General features: G+C 45.4%; 1 protein-coding gene across 6 annotated transcripts in view; it reads left to right on the top strand.

The window, feature by feature from the left end:
* Positions 1-3,621, top strand: part of KCNS3 (potassium voltage-gated channel modifier subfamily S member 3) — a 35,472-nt gene extending 31,851 nt beyond the window's left edge. For all 6 annotated transcript variants that reach the window (XM_036881844.2, XM_057497432.1, XM_036881846.2 and 3 more), the window contains one exon: positions 1,607-3,621. In XM_036881844.2, coding sequence (XP_036737739.2) covers positions 1,663-3,138 — 1,476 coding nt within the window. In that variant the 5' untranslated portion in view covers positions 1,607-1,662 and the 3' untranslated portion in view covers positions 3,139-3,621. The remainder of the gene's footprint in view (positions 1-1,606) is intronic.
* Positions 3,622-18,963: the final 15,342 nt, after the last annotated feature.

The following is an 18,963-nucleotide window of genomic DNA, read 5'->3' as shown; positions in this document are numbered from 1 at the left end:
CCTGTTCTTTTGCAGGCCTTTCTCCCCAGGAGCCTTCCACTCTGCTGTGAGAGGACTCTTCCTAAGTTACAGTCACAAATAAAACCATGCCCACCGATTGATTAAGATTGTTTAGTGGTCTTACCTACAGGTAACATTCAGACTCTGTGAACTGATACATAATGTTCTGAGCAATCTGGCCTCTGCCCACCTTTGGTGTCCCCTGTGGGGAATGCCCTTTCTCCTTATTTGACCAACTCTGTTTGAACCTTTAACACTTGAGCTGAATGTAACTCCTACTAGGAGGCTTCTTCAGGGAGGGGTCATTGCTCTTTTCTCAATAATCCCAAAGATACTTGACTCAGTTCTATTATAACACTTCCCACATTGGGTTATTGGGTTATAATAGGGGAGAAAATGGGGGAGAGGGTGTATCTAGTGGTAGTAGCATGGGTTTTAGGGTAAATGCAACCTGGATTTAAATCCTGGCTCTACCATGTACCTATTCTATAACTTGGACTCAGCCTCTCTAAGTATTCATTTTCCTAAACACTCACCTTATGGGGTTACAAGGACTAAATGGCATAATATGTAAAAGTATTTAATAGTCCTCTGCATGGTGTATGACAATCTCCTACCTTTCTTTTATCTGTTCCATCTGCTGTGAGGAAGCATCAGTGTACTGGGTGATGGTCAAAATCTACTATTTTCTCACTGAGAAATTGGTCTGGTACATCTTGGTTAGTGTGAACCAAAAACAGGCCACCATATTGGGCCAGTGGAGACTTGAGTATCTGTGGAGAGATTGTGCTAGACTGTCTGTGAGGCGAGGGAGAAGGTGGGAGAGGAGTGTGTTTGCGTCAGGAAACTGTTAGTGCAATTAACTTAAAAACAGTTCACCCAAGTCAGTTTCTCCCCTTGTGGGTGTACCTGAAACACCATCCCATGGAGTGTAACTATATCTTTAAGACACAGGGTACTTAAGGACAGGGAGATAATTATATCTCTTGATTGTCCACATCCAAGCAGAGGGAATAGGGCTTCCTTTTAAATGGGTGAAACCCTGGAGCATAAGAGGAACCTACATCTTTCCTGAGAGCTGAGCTGAGTCCCCAGTGATGTGCAGTGGGGGGTGAGGTGCACAGCAGAGGGAGAGCTGTTCCTGACGGTGCATGCACAGGCCCTGGGGGACAGGGAGAGATGAGCAGCAAGCCAGGCAACAGCTAGCCTATCACATCTGAACTGAGCATTCCCAGATGGAGGAGCCCCGTGGCTGAGACAGGAGATGCTTGTATTGTGTAACTCACCCAAAATGGATTGTTTTGGTGGGGGATGGGAGGTAAATGCAGGTGCTTAAAAAATAGAGAAATAGGAACTCGGGTTCATCGAAATTACATGGCAGTCTTCTTTTTCCTAAAAAATGGATCTGTCAAACCCAGTTTTTGAAAAAAGGTCTGTTTTGTGTTGATTTTCCTCTAGTCCAAATGTGTAATGCTGTGTTCCTTTCTCGTCGCTTCCCTGCTTGGCTCGTATCATACAGAGCCCATCATCCTGGAAAGGGCAGATTAAAAATAAGCTTGGCAAGGCACGACGGGACAGCGCTAATGCCGTCTTGTGCTTCTTCCAGGTACCGTGTGAAACTTGTCTCCCTTCCCAGCCAGCTCTCGGCCCCCTCTATCCACCATGGTGTTTGGTGAGTTTTTCCACCGCCCTGGACAAGACGAGGAACTTGTCAACTTGAACGTGGGGGGTTTTAAGCAGTCCGTCGACCAAAGCACCCTCCTGCGGTTTCCCCACACCAGGCTCGGAAAGCTGCTCGCCTGCCACTCGGAGGAGGCCATCCTGGAGCTGTGCGATGACTACAGCGTGGCCGACAGAGAGTACTATTTCGATCGGAACCCCTCCTTGTTCAGATATGTTCTGAACTTTTATTACACGGGAAAGCTGCACGTCATGGAGGAGCTGTGCGTGTTCTCCTTCTGCCAGGAGATCGAGTACTGGGGCATCAACGAGCTCTTCCTCGATTCCTGCTGCAGCAATCGCTACCAGGAGCGCAAGGAGGAAAGCCACGAGAAGGACTGGGACCAGAAAAGCAACGATGTGAGTACGGACTCCTCCTTCGAGGAGTCGTCTCTGTTTGAGAAGGAGCTGGAGAAGTTTGACAAGCTGCCATTCGGTCAGCTCCGGAAGAAGATCTGGATTCGAATGGAAAACCCAGCCTGCTGCCTGTCTGCCAAGCTCATTGCCATCTCCTCCTTGAGCGTGGTGCTGGCCTCCATTGTGGCCATGTGTGTCCACAGTATGTCGGAGTTCCAGAACGAGGACGGGGAGGTGGATGACCCTGTGCTAGAGGGTGTGGAGATCGCCTGCATCGCTTGGTTCACCGGGGAGCTGGCCATCCGGCTGGTGGCCGCTCCCTGTCAAAAGAAATTCTGGAAAAACCCTCTGAACATAATCGACTTTGTCTCCATTATTCCCTTCTACGCCACGTTGGCTGTAGACACCAAGGAGGAAGAGAGTGAAGACATTGAGAACATGGGCAAGGTGGTCCAGATCCTCAGGCTTATGAGGATTTTCCGGATTCTCAAGCTTGCCCGGCACTCGGTCGGACTCCGGTCTCTAGGTGCCACACTGCGACACAGCTACCATGAAGTTGGGCTGCTGCTTCTCTTCCTGTCCGTGGGCATTTCCATCTTTTCTGTGCTTATCTACTCTGTGGAGAAAGATGACAGCACGTCCAGCCTCACCAGCATCCCCATCTGCTGGTGGTGGGCCACCATCAGCATGACGACTGTGGGCTATGGAGACACCCACCCAGTCACCCTGGCCGGGAAGCTTATCGCCAGCACGTGCATCATCTGTGGTATCTTGGTGGTGGCCCTTCCCATCACCATTATCTTCAACAAGTTTTCCAAGTACTACCAGAAGCAGAAGGACATCGATGTGGACCAGTGCAGTGAGGACCCACCGGAGAAGTGCCACGAGCCCCCTTACTTCAACATTAGAGATATGTATGCACAGCGGATGCACGCCTTCATTGCCAGTCTATCTTCTGTGGGGATTGTGGTGAGCGATCCTGATACCACAGACGCTTCGAGCATTGAAGACAACGAGGATGTTTATAACACGGCATCCTTGGAGAACTGCACAGCAAAATGAGCAGGGACATGCGTGCCTGTATGTCATGTCCCTTCCTGATGTTAGGTTAACACAGCTTTACTAAACCTCAAAGGGTTCGTTAAAATCATTTAATTCTCAGGGTGGACCTTCAGCCATAGTTGGACATTCATTGCTCCAAAATGATAGAATTGTCTTTATTTTTCTCAGTGAATTAAATGCCTTGTTCTGAAATTTATTTTTTACAAGAGAGAGTTGTGATATGATTTTGGAAAAAAAAAGAAAAAAGACGTAAATGGTACTGGGTGGGATTTGTTGCCACGGCTTATGTATCATTCTGTGTTTGTCATTTTACTCACATTGAGCTAACTGTAAATTTTACCGACCAGTAGAATCAGAGGTGCCGCTGACTGAAGACTACATGCATGTAAGATCCACAAAATGAGACAATGCATGTAAATCCACGTTCTTGTTCTAGACATGGAAATTAGGAGCCTAATAAACTGCCTAATTCAGTTTGGAGAATGTCTTGGTTTGTTTTTTTTTTTATCAAGTAAGTGTATTTCAATATGTTCAAAATGCTTTTTGGAGCATCTGGAGTCCTTTCTGTGTGTTTTTGAGTTTCAGATATACATCAACAATGGGCTAGTTCTTTCATTCAGTGGACTTAATGGTGGTTGGCAGGTAGAAGGATCATGTCCACGATTAAGCCATATTGTCCAGTGTTAAGGACATATTCAAATTGGCATATATTAAGGAGCCCTGTGCCCTTACGTATATGTTTCCAGTATATATTTTGTATCTCTCAGTTTCTCTGCTGTGAGAAAATCTCATCCCCTGAAAATTATGCAGAGCGGAGTAAACCTTCACACTCACAGGCAGTTATTAAATTCAGTGAATGGTAAAAAGCAGAAATGCACACACACACAGATGCGATTCATTATGGCCAAAGGCGTGAAACTTAAATCACTGGGAAAAGCTGTGCCAGCAGCTATAAAATGAGCCAACATTTAAAAATAGCCTTAGACCCAGTAATGGCTTCATCCTGTGCGGATATCCCTTACAACAAAGGAAGACATACGTACTCATTTCCAGAGCAGTGACGGAGCAGTTCTAGCCCGAGCAGGGAGAATTTAGCTAAAATATTCATTTTGGAGATGTACAGTGACTCTAACTCACGCTGTCAGACTGTGTTCTTCCCCTGGGATCTTTGGAAGCCAAGAGCCACATGGATTTGCTATCCAACTTCTTATGTTTGTAGATGCATTTCATTGAGAGAAGGGTGTTTTCTGTAGGTTATCTGGTGAAGGTAACTCTGGTTCCTCAATCTTCTTCATGTTTCTGAGACTTTTGAGTTGGATAGGTGTTTGTAGTCACTTTTAAACCTGAAGGTTTATTACATCCCCTGTCCATCTGAAAAAAAAAATCTTTCTTTTTTCCAAAATGCCTTTTTGATGTTGGCATGAATATAGTTTTGAAGCATAGCAATGGAGTGTGGGATCTGGTTTTATTAAAGATTTCCCAATTAATAGTGAAGTAACTGCAAACTGCTTTTATGGTAATAATAATGGTAGCAGTAATGGTAACAATAGCAATAGCAATAGTGTTGAGCTACACTGTGAGTGTATTGCCTATAGAATCTCACTGCTTCCTTACGTCTCTGTCCCTGTTTGAACATGAGGAAACAGCTTCACAGGAAAAGCAGCTTAAGTGGGCACAGTGAACAGGAGAGGCGGGCTGAGAACCCCAGGGGCCTGAGCCCAGAGTCTGTGCTTTGAACACTGCCTCCCGTTCTGCTGTGTTCAGGAGTGGACTGAAGGTGCACATCAGGGCAGAGGTTATCTGAAGAGATAAAGAGCAACAAATTCTATCAGACTTTGATTTTTCCAGTGTGTGAGTCAAAAGGGGAAAAAGCTGGCTTGCGTACCTTTCCTTTCCTGACCACAAAGCTGACACATTTGTTTGCAGTGCAGTTTTCTAGAATTCCCTGGAAGCTGGAGTCACTCTGAGGGGCCTTCCTTGGCTTGGAGTGGCAGGCGCGTGGGAAACCCGTGGTTCTAAGAATTCCGGCATGTTTCAGCTGGTGGGAGCCGGAGGGGAGCTTCCACACCTACATCCTTTTCCTCCGAGCTTGTGTGGTTGGAGCCGTGCAGGAGCTGAGTTTCTGCCTGGATTGCCTGTTAATTCCCAGAGGGCTTGCCAAGTGCTCAGCAGCCAGGGAGGGAGCGGCGGCTTCCCTCTGGGCTTGGCCAGCTGGAAGTCACTCTCTCAGACCGCCTCACCTCAGTCCCTGCTCTGCTCTTCACCATCTGCGGGCCTCTAGTGACCCAAAGCCGCAGGACCTTCTTGTGTTTACACCTTTTAGCTTTCCCACAGCCCACGCGGAGCACCTGTGTTTGTCCTGCTTGGTGAGGCAGCGGGTTCCTTCGGAGGGAAAGGGTTGTCAGTGGCTAAGCGCCCACTGTACGGGGTTGCTGGCGGAGGAGGGGATGGAGGGGCAGAGGAGGAACCAGGTGACCTGTCCCATTTCTGGCGCCCTGTTTCTGTGCTGAGCAGTCCTGGGTATTGAGGTTCACTTGAGTGGGCCCAGGCCACTCTGGGTGAGTTTTGCTTTATTCTTTCAAATTCCTTGTCCCTACTCTGTGACTTCTTCTCCTCGCTCAGACTTGTGTTGTCATCTTCAGCAGCAGCTATTCATGGTGATTTGGAAGAACATCGAAGCACCCACAGGCCTACCCCAGCAGCCTTGATTTCCTCCTCAGCCCTTTGCTGGAGACAGTCCGCTTGCCCGTGTTTCCGCTCAGTGTTTCTTGGGTGCTTGCTGGCTGTGTGCTCAGGGTGGGCACCAGGGTAAAAGAATGACACATGGTCTCTGCCCCCAGGAAGGCTTTAGGCAAATGGCAGATAAGTGAGTCATCTGACTTCTGTGGGTGAAGGAAGGCTTCCTGGAGGAGGTGGCACACCTGAGCTGAATGGGAATATTCACCTTTGAGATCCTAGTGCATTCAGTTCAGTTTTAGGGATAAAACCTTCACTGACACTGGACAGGCCCCAGCCACAGACACTGCTCCTCTTTGCCTTGGGTGCTTCTCTGTTCTCCCCTCTGTGGACCACTCTTTTTTCGTTAAAGGATCATCCACATTTAGATGTACTGATCCTAGTTTCTTCCTGTGGAAGTCGCTGTGCCCACACAGGTAGACTTTTTGTTTGTTTGCTCTTCCTATTTTTCTTTTTTTCACTGAAGTATTAGCTCCAGTTGCTTTAGTACCTGCCTGAGCTCACCCCCGTGTGCTGATTTTATATTTGACTTAGAGTCTGAGGACGCTTGGTATGGTCCCCCTCTAGAGGGTCACAGTGGGCCATTGTCTTGGGGCTTCTGTGCTCTGAGACCCCCATCCTATCTTATAGAGGTTGATTAATGTTACTGGAGAAGCTTCTCCTAACATTTAGAAAAGGGTGATTCGTACCTTATGAAATTGTAATTACCCTCTCATTTTGAAACACAGCAGTCTCAATATGGATCTATTTAGTATTAAGCATTTGCCCCATGTTTGCAAAAAAGGTGTTTCTCAAGTTCTTAGAAACATCCAGTCTCCAGATGTATTGCATAACCATTACTTTCCAGTTACTTGGCATTTCTGAACACCTAATTCAGGTAAGAATTTGTATAGATCACGTGTTTAAGAGTCACAGGAAAGCAGGGAGCCTCAAGAAGTAATTGAAATGATTTATGTTGAGACCTTTGAATTATTTGAGATGGGTAAGTATTTCCTCAATTTTTAAAGCTCTCCAGAGGCGGAGAGAACACCTCTGACATCCTACATTTAACCTAAATGCTGCCAGGAGCATTTTAAAGTTCATTTGTCCTTCTTTACCCTCCGAAGGTGGAATCAACTACTGAGGGCCTCTGAATAGGAATGTCTGTGCTCTTCAAGCCATTCTGTTTCCATTTGGAGCTATCTTCTCCTGCTAAAAAGAATCCCAGTTTTGAGGCATGTATTTACTTTTTTCCCCCAGGAAAGTAAGAGAAGGATACAAAATATTTATTAGCTGTTTATTAGCTGTTTCCCAATTTGAATAACATCCAAATGAGTTAGGTGTGTTATGAAGAATGTACACAATTTCCCCAAGTGTCAGTTCCCTAAGGCTTCAAGTTATCACAAACTTGATGGCTTAAAACAACAGAAATTCATTTTCTCACAGTTCTGGAGGCTAGAAGTTTTAACTGAGTCTCGGGAGCTAAAGTAAGGTGTTTCCAGGGCTGGTTTCTTCCGGAGGCTCGGAGGGTAGGATCTGTTCTGTTCCTCTTCCAGCTTCTGAGGGCTGCCGACGTTTCCTTAGCCATGGACACATCACGCCGGTATGCCTCCGTGGTCGCAGTGCCTTTTCCTCTTTTGTCACATCTCTTTGCCTCCCTCTTGTAAGGACACTGGTGATTACATTAGGAACCAAATCTCCCCATGTGAAGGTCCCTACTGTGGAGAGGGACCCTATGGAGAGGATTTCCCTAATTTAATCACAGTTGCAAAGTCCCTTTGGCCTCACAGGTAATATTTACAGGTTCCAGGGGTTAGGATCTAGACATCTTCGGGGACAGGTATTCAACCTTCTGCACCAAGGTTATGCAGCTACTAAGAAGCCTGAATTTTGTTGTCCTGCTAATACAAGTATATCACATTGGCTGGGAAAAAGGAAGGACAGATATGAACATGGGTTTTGGCATCAAACTTGAGAGCTAATCCTATTTTTGTCTGTGATCATAGACAAGCTCTGCAACCTCTCTGAGCCCCAGTCTTCTCATCTGTCTATGGGATTGACACTGACCTTCTCATATGTGTAGTGTGAGCATTAGGTTGCCTCTCTCTATAAAGCATCTGGTGCAGTGCCTGGTATAAATGGTCTTCCTTATATTATTACCATGCAAGACTCCTTTTGGCTTTTCTCAGGTGGACCCCATACAGGAACAGGCACTTGCAGACTGATTGCAGTCTGTGAATGAAATCAAACACAATTTGACTGTTGAGACTTTTACACATGTCAGTAGAAATGCAATTGATGAAGTATTGTTGTGTGAAAAGATATTGAACTTAATTTACAATTAAGAAATATTAACCTCAAATAGAAGAAACATTTAATGCTGGAGCATCTTTCAAGTGCACTGTATAGGTTTTTGGAAAACAGAAAATGGCATTGAGATGCAGTGGGTTTGCAGATGGGAAAGGCACTGGACCTGGCATCCCAATACCTTCTATTTGTGTTCCAGATCTGTTCATTTCTCCCTGAAAGGGCTTGAGGAAGCCTCTTCACCTTTATGAGCCTCAGTCTCTTAATATATGAAATGGGAACAACAAGATCATGGTTGTGTGGGTGTACAAATGCTTCACTTATGTTCTATAAACACTTTAAGTAAAAAGCTATCACGAGGCTCTCTTTCCCTGATATGAAAAACAAAGAGAAAAAGCCACTACCCTTGTGTCTATGATGGACTTTATTGCATCATTTAAAAAGAATCAATGAACAGAATATTTAGTTCCTGAAGCTTTGTGTAGCTTTATTTGAGTGCAGCTTTCTTCTGCAACTACCAATTACCAATCTGAGTATACATTTTATCCGAAAGTTCCATGGTGCTATAAGGCCAAATGTATGAAGCACACACAGAGCTCTTTTTCCAGTAGCAATTATCTGATGAAATTTCGCCTTGTCTGCAGCAGGCAAACCGGATATATTGCCACTGGAGTAGGGAGCACGTGCTATGGTATTTATAAACTGTAAAAGATGTTTGTCAGCATGAACACCACATGCATTCATCCCTGAGCTCTGGCAAGAAATAGCCTCATTGTTTCTGAAGAGCTAATAATGGATTCATAAATTGTCAGCACATCTATTGCTTCAAGGGATCCTCTCCTTAGACAATGATGACTCCATCATGTGCCATTCTGATGTTGCACTGAATAGAGCTTAAGGCTCTGGGTCAGTCACTCGACCCATCCTTCCCTGGGCCAACCCTGACAGATTCCAGACCACAAGAAGAGTCAATGGTGTCATAGAGAAGATGAACTGTGGGAGGCTGGCACACTCACAATTCCCAATTCCCATCTTCATTTCTCTTAATAATTACCAAGAAAAAGTCTTTAGAGCTGCCTCAGACACATCTCACCTCAACTTGGCGGGGAGGGGGTTCTGCAGAGGCCAGGACTTAAGCATGCTTTTCAGGCTCTTGGGGGGGGGTTTGGTTTGCTTTGTTGGAGATGGGAGCAAGAACGGTTCATGTTTGCTGTACCCCTTAGCTCTGGGCTAGACTGACTTCCTAGCCAGTCCTTGGAAGTGGGTGGCAAGCCCTCCATGGTGTTCATAACCTTGGGCTCAGGCCTTCTTCACTGTCCCTTCTAATATGCAGTGGATCTGGGTATGATATGGCTCTTGATTCTTAGCTTTGACTTCATCATCTGCCCTTGGGTCTTGGAGAATGACTTTCCTGCTCTTCACCCCAGTTTGCCCTCCTTTAGACTACGTGTCTTCTCATTTCAGAACATTTTCAATGGAAGTATACCCCAGCCATCCTCTTAGGGCATCCCCACATCCCAGCCAGCCAGTTCAGCCCAACTTAATACAAGCCCTGCAGGGAGAGACCTGGACATTTCAGGCCATTGGAGTCCATGACCTCAGGTGACCAATGCAGGCCTGATCAGATTTCCTCCAGGTTTCATAGCAAGAGTTATCAACTAGCTTTAGGAGCCTGGAGTCAAGCCTATGATGTTGTACGGTATATAATCGGATTTTAAATGGACCACCCTTCCCTTACATATTCCTGGTACCTTCAGTGGATCAGTCCTTTCTCATCAGCTGGCTGCAGTGGCTCTTGATGATTATCTATAAGGACTTTGGACTTTGCAGACTCGTGTGGTTATTTGTGGCAGCTTCCTGGGATAATGGGAAAGGGCCTTTGAGCTTAAATTCTGGGTCATTGCCTTTCTAGGGCCCAGATTATTTGTCAAGATCTTGCCCGATGTTCAGTTTCATTTCAATAAAAAAATTATCAAAGGCTCCACTTTGCTCTGTAAGTAGAGTCACATATTCTGATGTGCAGGTATAGAGGACCCTGCTTCTGCTTACAAGAAGCTCATGGTGTAGCGGACTGGGCATCTGGGCTGCGGGTCTGCTGCAGAGCAGGGAATGAGCACAGGCCTTGGTGTGCGGGGCTTGGTTCAGGGCCTGGCTTCACTGCTTGCTTTCTGTGATCATGGACAGGTTGCTTACCTTCTCTGAAGTCTCTGTTTTCTCCATGATTCACAGGAGGCTAATACACTTCAAAAGGTTGTGATAATGCACATTGAGGACATATGGTAGGTACTCGATAGACATTACTTTTCTCCTCTTTTTGTTACCTGATGTTGCACCTTTGACTAAGGTTTCATCACCTGAGATTACCCAAAAGCTTGACATCTATTTAGTGAATCTGAATAGTGTAGACAGTAAACCAGATGCTTCAGACTTCTAATCTCCTTGCTCTCCACCTCATCCTTTGCCTGATAAAATTGTGTTTGTTCAGTGTGATAGGAAATGCCAGTCCTCCTCTGAAGGCAGGAGCAGCCTCTTCCCCCACAACTGATGGCTGGTACAGACATGTCCATCTTCCCCTGATGATCACGTGCAGCATGAGCCAGACACCGCTGAACCTTGGGAGCTTCCTTCAGCATCTACAGACTTGCTGACATTTGTGAATCCTAAATTGTCAAACGATGAGGGACTTTAAGACTAATGTGGGCCCCAAATAACTGCCTCATGAACATGGTATATGAGTGCTGACAATCATCACTATGGTCAGTAAAGGTTTGGGCAAGGATTTCCATCCCCCCCTGTGCACTAGACTTCTACAATAGAGCTGTACAGTTTGTCCTAGGACAAGCATCCTTCATTTCCGATGGTGAAGTATTTCAGTCCAACTCAGGAAATCATCTGCGATCAGCAGATCTAATAAAGCTGGAGTTTTTAAAGTAATTTTGATGCCATTGAAATGTGTTGCTATATTTGGAATGGCAGCTGTACAATAATAATATTACATGTGTGCTTGGCACTGGTGTAAGTGCTTTATATAAATTCACTCATTTAACCTTACAACAGCCCCAGGAGGTGAGGTGCTGCTAATGTCCTCATTTTACCATTGAGAAAACTAAGGAACAGAGAAAACTTGCCTGGAGTCACACAGCTGGCAATTAGGAAGCTGGGATTTGAATCCAGGTACCTGGGAAGATCTTAGAATTTATGCTCTTGACTACTGTAATATACCAGCTGGAATACTAATTTAAATCATATGACTAATGGTTATTTAGAAGTTTAATTGAAAAGATTTTTTTACTATCTTCTAGGAGGCTGAGTTTTTAATATTTACTAATAGCATGACTTCCAACTTTGAATGCTAAGAATTGGTTGCTCCTTATTTCATGACATTGGTGTTATTGTGGTCCTGCTATGTGACAATGACTTGAGTATCAGGAAGACTGAAGGACTGGGAGACATGATTCTGTCAAGAACTGTGAAGGATCTGAAGTTTTACCCTGTTTACCTGGTAACAAGTTAGTTTGCCATAGATTCAAGGATGCTGGCAGAGGACACTTGATTCTTGGGCCTGGCCAGAGATAAAGGGTAATTCGTTAGCTACAGCAGTGGCAGTGAATGGAATAGCAGCATTTCCGCCTGCTCGCTGAGTGTGCTTGCGTAGGGTGATGCAAGATGGCCTGAGGAGGACCAGTGAGCTGCCAGAATGCAAACCTTTTATAATGGGAAGTAGACATATCTGTCTTTTGTCCTACAAGGTGACATTACCTGTAACACACTGGACAGTAAGCCAACCTGGTCTTTGTTCTGGAGACACTCTCTCTGTCTTTTGAGACTGTTTGCTCTACAAACATCCTTGAAAAAGTAGATCAGAAGGAAAGCAGTTCATAGGTCTTTTGTGTTTCCTCTTACCTTGTGAGCATGAATTGTCTCCCAATAGTTCCCTGTACTCCCGAGACTCTAGAATTTCAACGTGAGGATAGAAATAATAGGCGTAAAAGGTGTCAGACTCATATATGATGACTGCAAAATTTAGACTATAAATATAAAGAGCCTCTTGGAGGGGAAAGTCATCATGAGCTATGGCAGGTATAGAAGCCTTCTCAGATGAGATTTCTCTAAGTCAGAAGAAATTAGGGAATGACAGAAAGGTGAACATTTTCTCCTGTGTCACAGCTGAGACTAAGTGCTCAGTCTTACAGGACATTGGACGTGGGCTCTGAGCTGGGTTCCAGTCATGGTTCAATTGTTCATTAAGTATGTGCCATAGGCAACCTCTCAACTTCCTAGTTGTCGCCTATTCTTTCTTTCTTTCCTTTCCTAAGGAGTATGAATACTTATTACCTGCATCTGTAGAGATCAGAATTTTGGTCAATATCATAGTGAAAAATGGCAAGACCTTTGCTTCTCTAGCGCCTTAATGGAAAGTTGAGAAAATGAGCTGGATTGTCTTTGTACTGAGGAGCCTTGGTGATATGGGCATAACTTACCCAGACTCTGAGTAATTGTTGATTCCTCCTATCTTTACCATCAAGACATGGACACGTGCTCGCCCTTCTCCAGGAAGATTTCTTTAATTAGCCCAGCCCACCCTGACCTTTCTCTGATCATATTGTTGCTCTCAATCCAGCGATCATACCCATTGTTCAAGGGTGTAGTTCTGACCATAATCTTGCTCTGTGAACTAGCCCAGGTCTGCCACTTTTGTTTTGTTTTCCACTGAAAGCGGTTGTTTATATACACGCACACACACACACACACACACACACACTTGACTTTTCATGCCTTTGCGTATATTGCTCCCTGCCTCTGGAAAGCTTGGTCTCCTACCCTCTCACTAGCTTACTCCACTTCAACCTTTATGAATCAACTCAAGAATTACCTCCTCCTCCCTTAAAAATAAAACAGCTAAACTTAATGCTCCTAAATTAATTTCTTCTCTCCACATCCACCCATCCATCCATCCATCCATCCATCCATCCATCCATCCATCCATCATCCATCCATCCACTCATCCATCCATCCATCCAGTCATCTATCAATATCTTGGCTGTATTTATTCCCATTGTATTACAAAATGTGTGTAAGCGTTTTTCCTCTATTAGACTGTGGCTTTCTAGAGGGCATAATAGGTCCTCCCTGGATATTTGTCCAATGAGTGCATGAAAATGACTGAGTGATTTTATGAACAAATGAACAATGTTTTGGACCTCTGAGTCAAGACCCTCGTGGAGTGTGCACAATGACGCCTGGTCCCCTAGCCTCTACCGTAAGTGGGCTTGAATAGGAGGGGAGGGCGCAGCCTGTCTTCCTCCCCAGCAAGTCCTTACCCTCTCTCTGCACCTTTCCTGTCCCTATCACTTACCCCTTTCCCATAGAAGATGTGTCAAAGCTAAAAATCAGGATTAGGAGGAGCTGGCAGAACTAATTGATGTTTGATATAACCTTTCCTCCTCCCAAGGGCATTTTGGTTTCCAGAGAAGCCTCCTAAGCCTCCAACAGCCTTTACACCTGTTCTGCTGAAAGGATCCTGAGCGGTGGGACTCCAGGCCCTGGGCCAGAGAGGAACATAGTGTCTCCACATTGCAGCTCCAGCCCCCTCTGGTCTGTTCACAGGAACGAAGGCTCTGTTCTCTGTCCAGCCTTCAGGGCCACAGTGAAGGACTATAACCCACAAATGTAAGCCTAGAGCTGGTTTTGAGAAAATAAGCATTTCCAGAGAAGGCTATAAGTGAGTTTCCTTTCCTGTGATGGCTCAGTGGCAGCCTGGGGCCCACGAATTGGCAGCCAGGGAGGACGTGAAATGTGACTGTCAACCCTTCCTGAGGGTCCATGTACACATTTTGTAGGTTGAGGAAAGAGCCAGAACTGGGGGGCTGCCGAGTGACCTGGCAGCTACTTTCCTCCTCAGCTCCCCTGCCAGTAAAGGGCGGCTGATGAAAACCACCCCATTTAGTTAATGGGAAGGTTACAAGATGTGAAAAATGAAGAGCATTTGGCACAGTACTTAGTAAATAGCAGATGCTTGGTAAACAATATCTAATGTTAGTATAGAAACAGGGCACATTTATTAATTTGTTTGTTTATTTACTTACTAATACTCCACCTCATTCAAAAAATAAAAACAGTAGCTTAGCAAGAACATCTTCCAATTCCAGCTACCAACTTTAATCCAAACTCTGGAATAGACAAGAGAAACAAGAAGATAAGAATGAATTACATGAGGAAAAGGTAGCAAATGTAAACTAGATGGGAGAGTATGCATAGCTACAAACTTTAAACATGTATATTACTGAACTATTTGTACTCTGTTCTGTTGGCCAGGGAGTCAAAGTAGTTTACAAAGATACATCATGACAGAATCAAAGAATTGACTACAATATATGCATTCATGCCCTGATCACTTCCCCAAATGACTTTAACTCATACATTTAAAACAAACTAATGCCAGGAAGTTAACAATGATGAAGAAAAACAAAAATGAGTCTGCAGGAGGGAAACTGACTAGAGTCAAGATGCTCAGTGTGTGGTTTCTGTGCCCGGTGAGGGGCCCCTGGAATCTGCCCACCCTGACTCCTTATCTCACAGGCACCAACACAAATGGGGCCAACTTGAGACCTGGAGGACCCGGAGCCTCATTTTCTGCAATCACCTTGTTCCCCCGCTTTGCCTCCAATCAGCTTCTCTTCCACTCTGTGCTGACTCTTGGCTTTGATTGCTCTTTGCCCCTCTGCTCTGCCCTCCGGTTTACGCACCAAGCCCTGTTCTCCCCTGTCCCAGGACCTCGTCTCAGGACCACTCTGGCATTCCTTTCCTGGCTGCCCCATCTTGGGTTCATGAGATCAAAATCCCCATATGGACAGGGGTTGTCTGGGAAAATGGAACACATTGCATCAACTGCTGTCCCCCTTCCATGTGGCTGGCCACCTTGCCTGCTCCTTTCATTTGCAAAAGCATCTGTTCCACCCCCTTGGCTGCCTTGGGTGTGGGGCCTGGTTCTGGGGCCTTTCCCTTCTCCTGACCACATGTCAGGCTCTGGACTACTTCACGCGCAGTTGGTGCTTTCTGTAAGTCACTACCTGGCTTATCAGTTTGCTGATAGGACACAGCAAGCATGCTCAGGGCAATTATCTTATAAAGGTTTCTCAGGTTTTTGATAAATAAAATATTTAGGTGTAAGCAGGCTTGCTTCCTGGCTGAAAAGCAACAGTGTCATCAACACCACCAGCAACAGTAACAATCATGTCATCCTTAAGTTTTAGCGTTTCTCTGCCAGGCATTGTGCTAGACTCATTCTTACAAAATTTCATGAGTAAGGGATAATTTTTAGCACCACGCTACAAAGAACAACCTCAGGTACTGAGAGGTTAGATGATTTTCTGAAAATCAAGTAAGAATAGAGTTTTAAACAGAATTAAAAACTCTGTCATCCTGACTCCAAAGACCAGCTTTTCCCATGCCATATACCTTGCGGTGCCCTCAGCAGCACCCATGGCAGCCAGGGGACACCGCCTGGACAGCAGTTGTTTCACTGGGGCCCTGGTGTGACAAGAGCCTCAATTTCTCGACACTATTTCAAACAGCTTCTGAGATGAGTGTTCATTCAAAATGAAAGCATTTGCTGAAGACTAGTCATAATCCATAGCAGTTTATTTATATCCTCACCCGTTTGCCTTCTTTACAGTTTAGGAAAGCCAGTCTTTCTCAAAGCCAACCTCTTCGCCTTCTGTCCATTTGTCTATTTGCTCACCATTCACTCAGTGTTTATTGGTGTTTATTGTGCCAGGCATTGGGGAGTAACAGTGTCTCATCCTTTGATGGCTGCCCTTCAGGACTTCCATCTGTCAGGCCATGTCCTGTCATTAATGCCCCCTCTTTCTCTGGCTTTTCCAGATCTTTTCCATCCTCTTCTACTCCCTTCTTTTTATCACCTTATATCTCCTCTTCTGAGCCAAGCTTCTAAATATTTGCAGTGATTCCAGCCTTCCCTTCCTTTCTGCACATCTATGTCCAGTCCCCGTGTTCTCCTCCCCACCCCACCCATCACTCTCCTGGAACTGCCCTTACCCAAGTCACTGCAATGCACACTTCTGAGCCCACAAGTACTGTGCCTCAGCCCCACTGGACAGCTTTGGTCTCTCTCTCCTTGGCGACTTTGACCCTACTCTCTGGATTTTTTAAATCTTCTGAACATTCTTTCTCTGTCTTCCTTAAGGATTGTTCATTCTCCACCTAATACTTAAAAGTAGGTTCTGGGCAAACTTTCCTTTGGCCCCCCGATCTTCTTTCGTGGCATGTTCTTCCTTGTGAGATCCCATCCAGTCAGTAGGTTAAAACAGACTTTTATGTTTCAGGACTTATTTCCCTGAGCTTCAGACAAAGAAATTTCCTGTAGAACACCACCTTTGGGATATCCCATGGCAAATCCCAAAGTGAACTCACCATCTTCCCAAGAAGATGGTCCTTCTGTCCTATTTCAGGGAGTGGCAGCATTGTCCCCTCACTGGGTGACCATTAGTCACCCCAGCCAGAGACCTGGAAGTCACCTCTTGGAGCTGCCCAAGACAGCTCCTCCCTTTCAACGTTCCTTCCTTCCTTCCTTAATTTCCATATTTCCCATGTCTTGTGCTACTTAGTGGGAAAATTAAAACAAACAAACATATAAAAAACAAAGTCCCAGCCTCTACTCTTTGCTTTAATGGGGAAGATTGACTTTAATCAAAGAATTGTGAAAAGAAATGGAATATTGCATTTATGATAGACATTGGTATGAAAACGTAAAGAATCTTTCCATTATAAATGAGATTTAAATTGACATTGAAGGAAAAATGCAAGTTAACTAGTTAAAAAGTAGAGGACAGGAGTGTTCCCAGCACAGAACAGCACGTGCAAAGGCCCTGGTGAGGAAGCCAGTGCAATAAAGGAAGGGAGACAAGTCTGGAGTGGCTGCTACTTGGAGCCATGGGGCATGAGTAAGCCTGGGACAGGGCAGACCATGCAGGCTCTGGTCTTTATCCTACAAGCACAAGGGAATTTGTTTAGAGTTTTATTCAGAGGAGTGACCTGATCATTCTTAAGTTTTGTCTTAAAGTGTGGAGAAGGGGGAAGAGAGGAGAAACCATGGATGTGAAGATGCTAGTTAAGGTGGGCAAGGTGATCGCAGTTTGTTAGTATAGCTGATAACTGTCAAGAACAGAGAACTATAAGTCTCACTTTACAGAGAAAGTATATCAATATGGCTTGAAAAAATTCAGTTCCCCTCTCTGAGGGGAGCAACCCGACTGTTCTGTTATGTGAGCCCTGTTTCTTCCTGAGAACAAGGGGCTTCATGACATGATTTCATCTGAATTCTCCCAAGGAAGTTGTTCTGCCCCCACACGAGGCTGTCTCCCAGCGATTCCTCCGTGGTCCCAGAGCCCCGTCAGTCAGACTGCACCAGCCAGGTGGCCGAAGTCACCCGGGGAGCGGGGCTTCAGATCTCCGGCCAGGGCAACCCCTCGTGGCCATTATGGTCCCCAAACAGCGCCAGCACGGCAGGGAGTGGTGGAGGCCTCCGCCCTGGGCCTCGAGGACTCTGGGAGGCAGCTGTCCCATTTACCCCGAGGCTTTGGTACCAATGCCCCAGCTGGGGGTCACGTGCAGCCTCAGTTAAATGAGGCCACTTTAAACTGCCAAATGGACTAGGGTTTTTTAATTAATTTTTTTAAATCATTAAACCTTAGAACTGAACTGTGGAATGGAACTGGAATCTGAGCAGGAAAGACTCCTCTCATTTTCCTGGTGGCACCCCCTCCTAGCAGGTGTTTGGCTACAGGAGGAGCTCAGGGAATATTTGTTGAATGAACTGCAATGTATTCGCCAAATTTCTAGGAAGCCTCATTGTGCAAGGACATCAGATCAGCAGATGACAAAGGACACAGGGCATGCTGGGGAAAACCCTAAACATACAGAAGGATTTGGAGGGACCACTGGGGTGCATGGCTGGGGTGTCACTCAGAAGGGGAGAGATGGGGGCATTTGGTAGTGGGGTCCCTGCATGAGAAGTGAGAGGTACAATAGATGCTCTATGTTGTCAAATTCGAAGGAAGATGGATATGTTCAAAAAAGATTTTAAAGAAATCTTGCTGTGCGACATACTGAAATAATTCCTCTAAGTTCCTTCAAAAGCCTTCACTAAAGTTCAGTGCTGGTCTTCAATGTCTTGGCAGTTAGATTTGTGTCTTATTACATGGGTCAACAGGCAGACATGCTTCAAGGAAACCCAAATATTTTGGTTTACAAATAAACAAGCCAAAGTATCTGAACCACTTTGCTGCACTGGATTTCTGGCTGGGTCTTGGGGTCAGCATTGCGCTTTGCCAGTACCTCAGGCTATGGGTCAACCATCAGTACAAGACTTTAAACAGATAAGTACTTTGGCTCATGCTGGGCTCCCCAAAATGCACAGGCTGTCAGAATTGGAAGGCATTTTGCAGATCATTTAGCATTCTACAGATGGGGAAATGGAGGCTCATAGAGAGGAACTACATAATGTCACATAACTTCTCCAAGAAAAGCAAGGACTCAAACTTGCCATTCTTGGGGCAAGAGCTCATTTCTGCATTGTTTCTCCTTCCCAGTTCTGCTGACTTCCTTAGATTCAGTTGCCTTAGTGGACTTGAATTAAAAACACCCTGTGTTTGTTAAGACTCTTGGTTACAAACAGCAGAAAACAGTTCCTGGCTAACATAACCAAGAAAGGGGAGTCATTAGAAAACAGCGAGGAGACTCAACAGAAGGAAGAGAGGAGCATGAAGCTGCAGAGGACAGGAC

The sequence above is a fragment of the Manis pentadactyla genome, chromosome 2 (assembly GCF_030020395.1).
Source record: "Manis pentadactyla isolate mManPen7 chromosome 2, mManPen7.hap1, whole genome shotgun sequence".
NCBI lineage: Eukaryota > Metazoa > Chordata > Mammalia > Pholidota > Manidae > Manis > Manis pentadactyla.
Note: the sequence above shows the minus strand (reverse complement) of the source record. Positions and strands in the feature narration are given on the sequence as shown.